The sequence below is a fragment of the Heliangelus exortis genome, chromosome 2, assembly GCF_036169615.1.
Source record: "Heliangelus exortis chromosome 2, bHelExo1.hap1, whole genome shotgun sequence".
Classification (NCBI taxonomy): domain Eukaryota; kingdom Metazoa; phylum Chordata; class Aves; order Apodiformes; family Trochilidae; genus Heliangelus; species Heliangelus exortis.
The window spans coordinates 55,914,933-55,928,784 of NC_092423.1; the positions used below are offsets into that span (position 1 = coordinate 55,914,933).

The 13,852-nt window shown below is 38.2% G+C and overlaps 1 protein-coding gene across 4 annotated transcripts in view; it reads right to left on the bottom strand.

Moving 5' to 3' along the window:
* EZH2 (enhancer of zeste 2 polycomb repressive complex 2 subunit) overlaps positions 1–11,792 on the bottom strand; it is a 46,964-nt gene extending 35,172 nt beyond the window's left edge. For all 4 annotated transcript variants that reach the window (XM_071736215.1, XM_071736214.1, XM_071736213.1 and 1 more), the window contains exon 1: positions 11,655–11,792. In XM_071736215.1, coding sequence (XP_071592316.1) covers positions 11,655–11,692 — 38 coding nt within the window. In that variant the 5' untranslated portion in view covers positions 11,693–11,792. The remainder of the gene's footprint in view (positions 1–11,654) is intronic.
* Positions 11,793–13,852: the final 2,060 nt, after the last annotated feature.

The window sequence follows — 13,852 nt, forward strand, 5'->3', positions numbered from 1 at the left end:
CTGCAAATATAAAACAAAAAAATGGTAGCTTCCCAGAGCACATATATTTGCATTTTGAATAAACTCTGCCAAGCATTTCATATTGATGCTAAATAAAAGATCTGCAGTCTTTACAATGTTTAAAGACACTTCATGCCTAAATGCCTATATCAGCCAATAATTTCAGCAGCCAAAGCATGTACAAAACATTTAGAATTCACAATGAAATACAAAGAAGAGCAGAAAAAATTCAGCACAAATTGCTCCTGTTTTGCCTATAGAACATAGAAATAGCCTTATTTAAATACAAGATCCTATTTTCCTCCAATCATTTTGTCAATATGCATCAGTCACAGACAAGCATAGAGATAATTACCTAAATTAGACAATCTATTCAAACAGTCACACTGCTGTCAAAGGACTATATTTAAGCTTCTCTGGCTACGCTATGAAATTTCAAGAGAAAAAAAAAAAAAAGTAATGCAAATTTTCAAATTGGAAAACATGGGAGAAAAATGAGGGTCTGCCCTTTGAAAAGAATACTATTAGTTTGTAATTGTGCTTAACATTATACAATATTTTAAACTGTAACAATATTATATTATCTTCCCTCTACTCAGGATTTGTTTGGATTTATTAAAACATACTGTGTACAGTATAATTTCTCAGTTCTATTCTGTGACTTAATCTACATTCAAAAGGTTATGCATGTAATTTAAATATATGTATACACTGATAAAACAGTGAACTGAAGAACACTCTTAAACAATAGTTTAAGTGTGGTTGGGAGGGGTGGTTAAAATAGGGGATAATGTAAACCCCAACAGAGGAACTTCAAATGCAGCCTGATGCAAACTGAAAAAAAAAAAAAAAAAAAAAAAAAAAAAAAAAAGTCATGTTTGTTGCTTAGCTTTATGAAAGAGGAAAGAAGGAATAAAATAAATCAGATAGGGCAGGGACAGGGTAGGGGGAAGTACTTGTTCTACCCTTCATAAAGCCAAATGAGAATACTTCCACGTGAGCTTCTCAGAACCTCAAGCTCTAAAGGAAAGTATTTAACTGCACAGGCCTGCTCAACTGAACTACAGCATACTGCTTCTCAACTTCTTCTACCTTACATTAACAAATCCACAGCCCCATGAACAGTGATATGCTTCCATTAAGTTCTCTAGACTGGATGCACTGGGAAGCTCAAAGCATATATCTGAGATGGCTTTGCAAACTACCACTTCAGACACCAGGCACTTACTTAGATTCAGTACTACACCATGAAAGTACTCACCCAAGTAATTTCTTGAGTAGTTATGACACCTTAAAATCACGCTACCCTTCCTGACTCTTAATTCTCACTCCAACACTGCCACTGGGCTGCAGCCACTCTTCTCAAAAGGATGCATGATAAGAGGGGATTAAACTGACTGATCATAAACGAAAGCTCACTTTTGTGTTTGTTTGCTTTCTGAAATGTAGTTCAGTTTGATGATCTCATCAATTACTCTGGCTTCCTGTGCACAACTATAAAGCAGGAAGGAATCGTTACAAATTCAGACCAACAGTGAAGAAAAATTAGTACATGCAATCACACTATCAACAGGCCCTGATTTCATACATCAGTTCTCTGGAGTGGCTGGCATGCTCTTTAAATGTAAGCTGTTACCTGATTCAGACAGCATAAACGTATCAGCCAGAGCATACGCAATCTAACTAATGGAGAAATTATTAAACTCAATCTGCAATAATCATTTAATAATTCCCCAAGCATCTACAAAATCTGGGGTTTAGTTTAAAAAAACAAAACAAAACAAAAACCAACAACCAAAATGCAACCACCACACCTTTCTATGCTTTTCCACAAACTAAAAAAAAATTTTTGCTTCAGCAGCAGAACTTAGGAGAACTTCCATGTTCAACTGAAAATGCAGAATTCTAGCAACAGAAGGGATTAAGAAGAATTTTCCACAAGCCTGCAAAACCCTCAATACTTACTAGAGAAAAACCCCAAAAAAGATAATATATTTCAAGTATTAAAAATCAATACATTGAAAGTTGTTAACATCTAGTTGTTAACTTTCCAAAACCATAACAAAATAAAAAAACTTCAAATTATATTTGATGTTACAAGTATTTTCAGCTATGTTAAACTAAATGTTATTACTTAGGAAATTGTTTATTACTTTAGAAAACTTACTTTCAGTATTTTACTTCATGCACACTAAATGCAAAATAAGACAATACTGTCTACGAAGGTATCCTAAACCTTTCCAGGTAAGCAGTTCCAGGAAGACTCACTGCAATTACCATGCACTTGAAAATAAACTATGAGTAAAACATATACATATTGACAGACTTCAAAATAACTGACTTGAAAGTTAATTATAAATTAATACTATAATCTGCCAGATCTGTCCTCATCATTTATATGGTCAAGAAGCAATATTACTCAGAAAAACTGAAAAAAAAAAAAAAAAAAAAAACCCAAACAAACAAGCCCAGAAATTCTGTAGTTGCTTGCTACTCTACTTTCTGTATTTTCTAAAGCAAAACAAAACATGGTTTTCCTTCAGACTTATCTATGTAGAATAACACAAGCTTATTTCCATGGGAAAAAAAATATTCCCAAGGCCACTGTCAAATTGTTAGGCACCTGACAGCCTAACAAAAATCTATAGTTCTGAAATACAACATAAAAAAGATTATTATAATACATTAATATTTTACTGCAAAAACCAACTACAGCAAATTTACTCTTTTAAAATATTAGTCACGGTCAAATAGATGTAGTAGTGTAGTGTGTTTTTTGCCACTATTGTTGAAATTTAAATTTAAATTTACATTTTAACCTCTTTGTAATCAAGAAATACCTAAAAATACTTATCTATGCTTTAAAATTTACATCATATTGTTATTCCATATGCTGAAGTTCTGTATCATTGAAGAACTTTTAACATTAGAGAGAACTTGCATCAAATGCTACCAACAGTTCAACTACCTTCTTCAAATGCTATTTGGTGTCAGTTTTCCTTGGAAAAGACACCATTGGTCTGCTGTATCAGTGGCTCCTGGACACTTCCACCTCTACTCAGCCTTCTCAACTGTGACAGCTTAAGTGCTTATGACTGTTAATCAAACTAGGTCAGGAAAAAAAATAGTCTGTCTGAAAAGCCCAGAATATAAACATACTTAGGTTTTAAATACAATTTTTCAACAAAATCAGCTCCACAAGCTGGTTTGTTCAGCAGCCACATCATTTCTTGAATCAACACAAGTGAAGAGAAGGCAAGACCAGCCTATGAACAAGAGGCAGAGAAGTGAAATTAGAGATGGCAACAGTTTAGGCTTCAACAGATGTGCCTGTCAAGCCAGGTAGCCTCTCTGACATTTTTACCAAGACAGAAAAATAGTAATAACAATACTAATAAAAAAAATGTAGATAACAACCAGAAACAGGAAAAATTTACTAATCCATCCATGCCAGCTGCGGCACTCTTTAGGCAGAAAAATGCCAACAGCTTAATGAAGCACTCATGATAACTCCAATGATTTTCTTCTGAAAGTTCTTGTTTACTGAAGTGATGGAAGCTGTTATACAAGCTATTGTCAAATAGGAAACTATTCATTTTTAAAAGCTTGATATGAGGAGGAGAAGCATCAGCAGTCTCAAGTGTACCAGTGTCATAACATCACAGTGAAGAGTTTGGAAAAACTGTGTGAAAGCAAATGCCCCAGTCTCAGAATACTTTCTCTTCTTCCCCCTCAAGTTGACAGAAAAACTTTGGCTTGCAAGTAGAACTAAAGGCCTGTGTTTCAATTGCAGTGCAGATAATGACATTCAAGAAATTTTGCCTTCAGCGCTTGCACCAACAAAAACTGATGACAGCTGCAGAATTTCCAGGTAATATGGCAGCAGGTCTTCTGCTATAAATGGGCATGCTTTTATTATGAGGAGTCTCATCATAATTAAGCTGCTATTATTGTGATAGTTACTTACTTGCAATTACGATTTGCAACACTAAAATACATTTCAGTTAGTAGAATTCCTTCAAAAGATTGTGGGGTTTTTTAATGTTCCAGCAACTTAAAACTTTTGCCTCCACTGGAACAGAGTTGTCAAATTCAAGGCCAGTGCACTCTCTTCTCCTTGATTTAATCAATGGCTACCAGTGTAGGAGTAACAGTCACCTAACAGAATTTAACTCTGAAAAACAACATTTCAGCTTAACCAAAACCACTTAACTGTTTGCAGCACATGCACTTAACTGTTTGCTTTTAGAAGCTGAGGACCATCCTAATGTACTTCTCAAATAGGACTGGGAAAGGAATTAAGATCTTAAAATGGCATACATTCCCCTCTTTTTATTGTCTGTCTGCTTCAGTGCTACAGACAGAATTTACATGCCAAATACGATAAAGTTGATTAAGGTGATAACTTACACCAAATCACCTTTCTGCACTCAAAAGAAGCAGTTTCCTAATTGGAACAAAAAGCCAAAATCACTAATGTTGGACTGATAACCACACAAATTGTCAGGAAAGAAGAGGAATCATGCAATGAGGATCAAAGCCCCTCCCTCCCTGTCAGTGTCAGCAAACTGTTATAAAATATCATCTGCTGGCCTTAGACTAGACCACTTACCTGTAAAACATATTATTTGCATTGTGCAATTTTTTTCCTTACAAGGCTTCGCACTATCATTTAACATGACAAACAATCCTGCACGAGTAGCTTTTGAAAAGCATGTTTCCTGCTCTTTCTAGAGCAACTGAAGATTGGTCTGCAAAGATGTAATGAGTAGCAAAATACCCAGTAGTAAGCATTTATAACTTGTCTACCTTAGTTGCCAAAAAGATAGCATAGGTTTGTTCAATTCAGTTGTGCCTCATACATCCCACTACAGCTACTCACAACTGTATATATTCATATCAATGGTTATTTCCTTTTCTTATTATAAGTACAAGATTTCAAGGCATATGCTATTTATTCTTAACAAAATCATTCAAGAATATACATGTAGTCTCCCAAACTCACATAGACTCTCTAAAACATGTCTCATTTTTTTTGCCTGTTTCAGGCCTTATCAAAACTGGACAAGTCACTTCAAAAATTTAAACCAATACAGAAAAGAACTAATTCCCTGAACAACATGCTTTCTTACACAAATCAGAGCTAAACCCAGCCAATCATAGAAGCTGAGTACTATTCTAGTCCTTTTGCTGAGACATGCTTATCTTTGCTAAATGGAAGTAAAAGAGAAACCAGACAGGACTCAGCAAGGGATGTCATTTCAATATAGAGAGAAAATTCTTCACAGTGAGTGCAATCTAGCATAGGTATGCATTATAGGTACTAGAATTTCCACTATTTTAAACATTTAAAAAGTGGCCTGTAGAAGCCAATTTTAGTGCTGGCCTTGCCAGAGGGTGAGACTGCACCAGATAACTCTAGATGTATCTACCAACTTAAACTATTCTATGAGTCAATACAACTCTGATCTGGGCCCACCATCTCAAAACCAAGAACAATGACATCTCAAAAAATTCTGCTATGGTATTTGCTTGTCTTTTAAAACCTAGTTCAATAGTTCAGACAATCAAAACATCACCACTGCATTCTAAAATTATTGTTATTTCAATCAGCTGCAGGTAAACACTCTTACTAAAGGAGTAACAACTTGTGAATTAAAATGTTTAAGAGCTTAATCAGACTGAACTCTTCAGTTTGGTGTGTATTCACTGCCTTGATCAGTAGAAACATTTGTTATGTTAGCCTCCTGTAACAACTCCATCACCTAATTAGCTCACACACTCCTTCCCACTACTATGCTATCAGCTCCTTAAGCCAATAGCTCCCACTTGATACTTCTGGATATTAAAGATTACCGAGATGTCTCTCTCTATCTTTTGAGTCAGAATGTCAGCTTCTTACAGAAGTGGCTAAAAAAAGCAATTAAAATAGTAAAATCATGGTTTTTTCTGGCAAATTCACACTTGATCATCACATGCAACCTTTATCATGATGTCCATAACAAAATGACTGTATACACCATTTTATCTTACAGCTGTAGGAATGGCTACCAGCAACCTATGAGTACAGTTTCATGACATACTTAATTCAACCAAGCTACTCAAATGTAGCAGCACTGCTACCAAATTAAATTATTAACTCTAATGACTACATTTTTATTTGCAGTATTATTCCCCAAACTAAAACTAATTGGGTATTTACTAAATTATTATAACATAGGTAATACCTTGTATCTGAGCTAACCAGTGTAATCAGAATTTCCTCCAAATGGCTGAATTTTTATCTTTCCTGGGATAACAAGACTAACGCATCCTTTTGCATACATCCTCTACAGTAACTTCCAATGCAAATGGTAAGCATAAATAAAATATGACATGGCTTACAGATAACCATGTTATATGTGGATTCATCAAGTAGTGCAAGTGCCCTGGCTTTATGAAAAGCTCAAGTGTGAACTCATATTTTATAACAAATTAAATAAGGAAGTAATGAAAACCAAAAACAATTGCTAAGGAGAAACAGCCCTTAGGACTGCAGACATTGATGTACCAACAGATAGAAGCTGACACCTACCCAAGCAATGCCCTTGCAGCTAACCACAATTCAGAAGACTCACTGCTCACAATCCTGCATTGTACCCCTAGATATTTCAAGGGAATGCTATCTTAAATATTAGGAACTTTAATCTTCAGTTGATTTCCAGACTGGGTACCAGTCCCAGTCTCCTCACTCCTGACTTCTGCTTGCGTTGATCACATCTACCTTTCTTCATCAGTTATTGTTTCTAGTCCATTTTCAACAGTTAAATGAATCTGTCCAAATGGTTTCCCATTATTGCCCAAACATAACAGACAAAAGCTGTATGGAGAACTAGTGAGCTTTGATTTTTGGACATCATTCCTACTTTACACTAGCATTGCTACAAAAAGAAGCACTGTAACCTGTCATCTGTTCCTACACCTGTGCCGCCATTTCCCTCCAGACAGCATGAGCATTTCTGCAGCCCTATACTGGCAGAAGGGAGGAAGTCCACTGGGTGAAAATACATTGCAGCTTTTAACTGAAGAAAAGTGAGCATCCAGCCACATTGTTACCACCTAAAAACACTGTAAACAACAGTCTTAAACATTCACTTCTTATAAGAGTGCTAAATGTCTAAGCCTACAGGTCAAGTTCTGGATGTGCTCAATTCACACTGAAACTCTAACACACTGTGAGCATTCTTTGAAATGCTCACACCACACAGTAAACCAAAGCAGTTCAGTTACTGACACACAAGACAGGTGGGAAACAAGTCAACTCTAGGGCTCAGAGAACTCATTTTCCTTCAATTATGCTCCCTGTTTGATTTCTTAAATAAATAAAAATAATTTTCCTCTCACAGTATTATTTCTTCCTTTCTCCCCTGACAGTTCATTCACATAGATAAACACTGTTGCTTGAACAGTCTTTTCAGGAGTGTCTGCCACCAAAAAAAACTGACAAAACAGACACTAGAAACTCCAACTCTTTACCAAGGACAAGGAGCAAAGAGAGGGAAGAATGAAGAGTCAAGCAGCTTAAAGAAAATGTTCCTTCACTTCCTTTTTGTTCCTGAACAAGGAACCTTAATTCTTCTTGTTGGTTTTATGTCTTGTTGGAATTTTTGTTGTTCTCAGACAACTATCCAAGCTACAAGATACTCAACATCCCTTACCCTAACTGCCAGCATGCTAAAAACTACAACTCAAGAGTTTGTAAGTAACTCAGACCTTCCAGAAGTACTTCAGAAACTGTAGTAGAAATTACCTGTGGTTCTTAATATCTAAAATAATTTTACTCAATCTGATTTAAAAATGTAAAGAAAAAAGAAAAAAAAAAAAGAGCACTCACCTGATCTTGATGGAATCCCCCAACCATTTTAAAAGTTTAACTAGCTATAGGTTGACCACACATGAAGTACCTGAGTAAGATTCAACAAACCTGTTCTAGACAGAATGCTCAGATTTCATATTTTTTACCAACCAACCACAAAGAAGAGAGGGCATCAATTTGATGATTTTTTCCCAATAGTTCACTGACTTTGTTTTGACATTCTCATTTTGTGGGAGTCCTTCATTTAGAACACTTAGTCATCAAGAAACAACTATATGGGTACTTATCAGTTTCATTCTCTTGAGTAGAGAAAAATAAACAGTTAATGTCTGCTAATAACAAAATAAGATTTCAACATAAATAATTAGACTGTAAATAAATTTCCCTAAACAAATATAAGAGTAGAACAACAACAGAAAAAAAAAAAAAAAAAAAAAAAAAAAAAAAAAAAAAAAGAATTAGTGTAATATGTTTTCCAAAAGCCCTTAAAAGAAATATATAAATCCTTACTGGAGTGTTCGGTCTATATATGCCAGTCTGCAACTTTCAAAGGAATTCTTCCTTTCAAAAATTAAGTTCTTCCTCTGTATCCCTACATCTTTGTGATGTGCATACTGTGTAAGAAGTAAAAGTGACCATTTCAAAGAATGATTGATTACCTTTAGTCCCTGTACTACTGCTTTCTTCCAGAACTTCAACATTAGATACTTCTAGGAAAATACTGTTTTAGAAATAAAAATAAGTGCAAGTACTCATCCACTTGGGTGGAGAAAGGGGAATACAGAGAACAGGGAGATCATAACCATTTTATATTAAAGATCAAATCAAAACTGGCACTATCTGAAATCAGATTAACAGTTCAGTTTGGGCAACATCAGCAAAACACTGCACAGAATAATGCAACTATTTACTTTTTACTTGGCTATCTGCATGTATTAATACTTTTAAACTACATATGTATGCATGAGTGAGATTATTTGGATCAAAAAACAAATAAAACATTAAAAAAATCCAAACAGCAGAACAGTAACAAGAGGTTTCAAGCCTGATTTTGACCATATTTTTAATAAGTCACATCCCACATTTCTTACATATGACGAAGCCCAGTTATTTGTCTGAACAAAGTTTTATGCATAAAACTTGAACTTCACCTTTGAGTTGTTTAAATTCATACCTCCAAATTTCTCCCTTTGCACTCATTCACAGACACTTAGTGAGTTACATGACTATGACACACATTTCAAATAACCACTGCTGCATCTCTTAGAAGTTAGCTTTTTGTTATGCTGGATAAATCTGGCAGAAAAAGTAACACTTGCCTGGAACGCTTACGACTTGCCTCTACAGGCAAAATAATTTAGGGTGTGAATTTGAAGTGCACTGACTATTCCACCCAAACTTGTTTTGTGGACACACCTTTTTTTACTCTTAAAATTCTAAAGTAGCCACAGGTTCTTCAGCTAAATCCACACACACAAAAGCAACCCATACTCCATACTGGAAAAACACTGCCACATAACAATTACACAGTTCAATAGCTATCCCATACTATTTTTGCTGCAGCCAAATACAACACAAACTGATAAGAGAAATAGGCCTAGTTCTCGATCAAAAAAATAAATTAAAAGCATAAAGAGATAATATCCTCTTGCAAATATTTCTTTTCGGTTCACATTTTAGAAAGCCCAGGATGTGGACTGCTATCTGTATTTCTTTGCTTGCAAACTGCACATACAATATCACTTAAGCAGGCACCATATGCATATATATATTAAAAAAAATAAATAAAACTACCAGGGAACTCTGAAAAAGTTCTGCAACTGTATACCAAGAAAACCTTTATTTGCACACATTAAGGCACCAGTTTTACCTCATTTATTAATGAAATTGTAACTATCCAAATCATCAGGCTTTGGAAGTACTACAACATATTTTCAAGCAAATGACATTACTGTGCTGAACCACTCACATTGTTACATTGTTATTTTTACCCACAGCGTTCAGAGTATGAACAGTACCTATCTAGATATCCAAATGGCCTTCTCACCTTGAAAATAGCACTGATTTTAGTATTAGAAAGGAAGCATAGGCTACATTATATCATTACAAGATAACAGTCTTTCACAAACTGAGCACATGCAAAATTACTGAAAATACCCATATGCAGGCATCAGCCAGGGAGACAAGTTTCCTAAAATAAGGGTGTGACCCACATAAATCTGGAAGGATTTTGTTTACAATTTTTTCTGAACAAATCAGGAACGTAACAGACATCTTCTCTCCCATATTTTTTTGAAAGATAAACAATTTACAAGCCTGTGGTTAAATAACTAGCTATATATTTAAGACTTCCATTAAAAAAAAAAAATTAAAAGAAACTTAATTTGTCAATACTACATGCAAATTATACTTTTCAGTCTTCTTAAGAGTTGCCTCTAAGTTTACTAGCAATACTTTATATTTTTATTTAGAATACATATTCTGACTATAACATTTTCTTTGGATAGGTAGTTCTGGTAGATGACCTATTTGACTCAGAAAACTTACTTGCTTAGCAAGGGTCAGCTCTTCTTCCCAAGATTTTCAGCATCAGTGCTAGGGAAAACTTTATTCCCACTTAAGTTCATAGATACTACTCAAGTCTGCTAAAATACACTTATAAGCACTAACTGTAGGCTTACAGAGTTTTCAGATTACAGTCAACACTAGAGTTTTCCCACACCCTTTTGCTCCAATACCAATGTAAAGCAAACATTAAATAAGCATACCTCCTTTCAGTTTTGCAATCATTTTTGAAAATAACTTGTACTGCTCAGCAACATGAATATAGTACTGTCATCTAAAATTGTTCGATTTTAACATTATAGCTGCAAACTTACTGAAACGTATTCATGATATTTACAGCTGAAAAAGCTGAATCTTCCTGTGAATATATGACTTGAGAGGAATTTCAGAGTGCACCAACTTTTCTGGGAACATTGGTGCGAGTGCACTAGATGCAGATTATTCTGACATGAGCTGCTTCTAAAATGGCAGTTAGCTTGCACTCACAGTTAGTGCATTCAATAATGCACAATTCCCTTCTCCCTAAGCAAAAGTTTATTTGTAGATAAGCAGAGGTGCAGGATATTCCACCTATGACTGTTGCTATGATACAGAACAAACAAAAATCTGAATGCATATCTTCAATAAACCCATCACACTCCAACTGAACATCAATTCTAGCAAGAGAGGAAAAATTACAGCAAGAAAAAAAAATCTGGCTTGAATTTCAACTCTCTGGCCTACATTTTCACAGTAAAGGTTTACTTTATTTTACACTGAGCAAAGACAATTTATGAACTTTTGAGAGTGCAGATTTTCAACATCACTTTTCAGGGTGAAATTACATATTTTTAAAAACTCTTTAAAAAAAATTTCCCTAAATTTGTCCTAAATTAGAATCTTGAATTTTTCCAGACAAAAATATCTGTTAGCATCTCATGGAACATGTTACCATCCTAGATTTCTCCACAGGTTGTTTAACTTCAATTGTTTCTTTCCTCATGTAGGACAGAGTAAAAGAAACTCTATAACATGAAATGTAACATTTTTTCTGTAATAACTTTAAAGACAGTACCTGATAAAACACTGTCTCTTAAAGTTAAGAACACTCAACACGTTGAATAAAACTTTTGCATTGTATCTCGTAAAAGACTGGAAACATGCTCCCTGAAAGCCTCGGTACATCTTAAATATTCACATTTTAATTATCTAAAGTGAGAGTAGTTATAGTACACTATGTACAAGTAATACTTACCCTTCTGAAGCTGCTTTATTGTTACCACAAATAAACATTCCCCGGACTCTCAATTTGATATAGACACTGGGGACAAACAAAGAACGACCTTTTAATTTTTATAAATAGCATAAAGAATCTGAATGTGCCAACCCCTAAAAAAAAAAAAAAAAAGATTACTCTACCGATGAGGAAATCCCAATTTAGAAGTTAAAATTACACTAAACTCGTATTAGCTCAAACTGCCATTGACAGACTTAAACAAAGATGAACCTAATGTGCAACAATATTACAACCTTTTTCAAACCGGTATTTTATTAGAAAGACTAAAAATCTGAACTTACGGCTCCACAGTTAAAAAGAAAAACAAAACAAAAAAACTTCTGTATTTCCAATAAAATAAGGATAGTGCTTCATAAGTTAGAAAAAATTATCTTTAGTAACATACAAGTTAATTATCCCATTCCTGCTGCATCTATGGAGATACTGCTTTTCTTTTGTTTGCTACTAGCAATTTCTGAATCTCTATGAATACCTGATGTCAAATACACACACGTGATGCCACAGCACACCAAGTTCTTCATCTTTATCCAATCATGCACAGGGTCGACTCTGCCCCTTACTCTCCTTCACACCTCCCTGGATACTTTAGTTTTAAAGAACGTTCTGTATACTCGTGCTTGGCGACAGTAGATGCAAGCTCCAAAATTTCCAGCTTCCTATAAACTTTCTTGCGGTGCGCTGGAAGATCAGGATCGCACGGTGCCCTTAACGATTAGGAAGTTCACGGGCGCCACGTCCAGACTGATTTGAACCCCTAGCCCTCTTAAGGTCCCTCTCTGAACCGCAAGCCCACCAAAGCCAGGAGCGGGAGTCCGAGGGACGGGTTTCCAGAGGTATAAGGGTGCGGGCGAGTGGCCCAGGACGTGCTCAGCCTCCCCGCCCGGCTCGCCCCGCCGAGAGCCAGCTTCCGGGAGGCCAGGATCACCCGAGCCTTGAGCCGACCTGCCCGAGCCTCCCGGGAGCCTGTCTCTGCAGGGCACAGCTTTGTACCTCTCTCCCCACCGGAGTACCCGGGCTTCTCCACGGGGCGCTCCCAGACTTTGTCCGGCGCCTGCTGGACACACGTATACCTCCCCGGTCCTCTACAATCGGACCGTTCCTAGAGCAGCTGCCGCCGCATGAAGCCGGCAAGAATGGGGAGGAGAAGGAAACCACCGGGGCTCCCACGTTCTCCCTCTCCCCACAAGGCGCGCGCCCCTCCGCCTGCCGCCACCTCAGCCTTGAAGCCGGGGGACGACGACCTCGGCCCCCAGCCCAGGATTGGGCTCCGCCGAGAGGGGGTCGGAAGGGAAACCCCCGGCCAGGCTAAAGAGAGCTAACTTAGACAAAGGGCACTAAAAGACTCCATGTCTATCCCCTCGAGCTGTCACTGACGAGAGCGCGCGCGTTTCGCCGCTGGGCGCGCGCGCCCACCGCGACCTCCCCCCCTGCCGCGCCCGAAGGAAGGGAACGGGAAACGGTTGATCCCGGGATCCGTCACTCCCCCCTCCCCAGCTCCCGCTCCCGCGCCCTCCTCCCCTCCCCCCACTACAAAGGGAGTCGATTATAAATCGCCGCTCCCGGCGCCAACGCCTCAACTCCGCGAGGTGTCGCTCGCTCAGTCACTCAATCACTCACTCACCCGCCCCCCCAGCCCCGGCCCCGCGCCGCTGCCGTTTCCCCGCCGCCGCCGCCAGCTCCGCGCCGCTCTGCTCGTTATCCTTCTCCTCAGCCTCCGGCTGCCGGATTCACCCTCCCGGACCGAGCGCCAAAGGCGGCTGCCCAATCAGCATCGCGCTCATTGGTAAGAGCCGAGTGCCGCCTCGATTGGATGGACGGGGGACAGCGCACCCACACCAATCAGAGGCGGCGAGAGGCGGGGAGAGGGGCGGGAGCTGGCTGCCCACGTGCGGGGGGGGGAAGGGAGGGGTAGGAGAGCTCTTTGTTCTCGCGCTGCCCGCAGGGTACCCGGGGGTCCGCGCTTCTACTTCCCGGCTATGGCTCCTCTTCTTTTGTATCTCGGTTCCCCCCCTCACCAGTCAGGCTGGGGAGGTTTGAAACTCTCCACCGTCTCACGTGGAGAGGGAGGAGAAAGGAGGGAGGCGAGAGGCGAGAGGATTGGCGGGCAATGGGAAGAGAGCGCGGCTCGGGGAGGGGCCGAGCTCATCCGAGCTGTC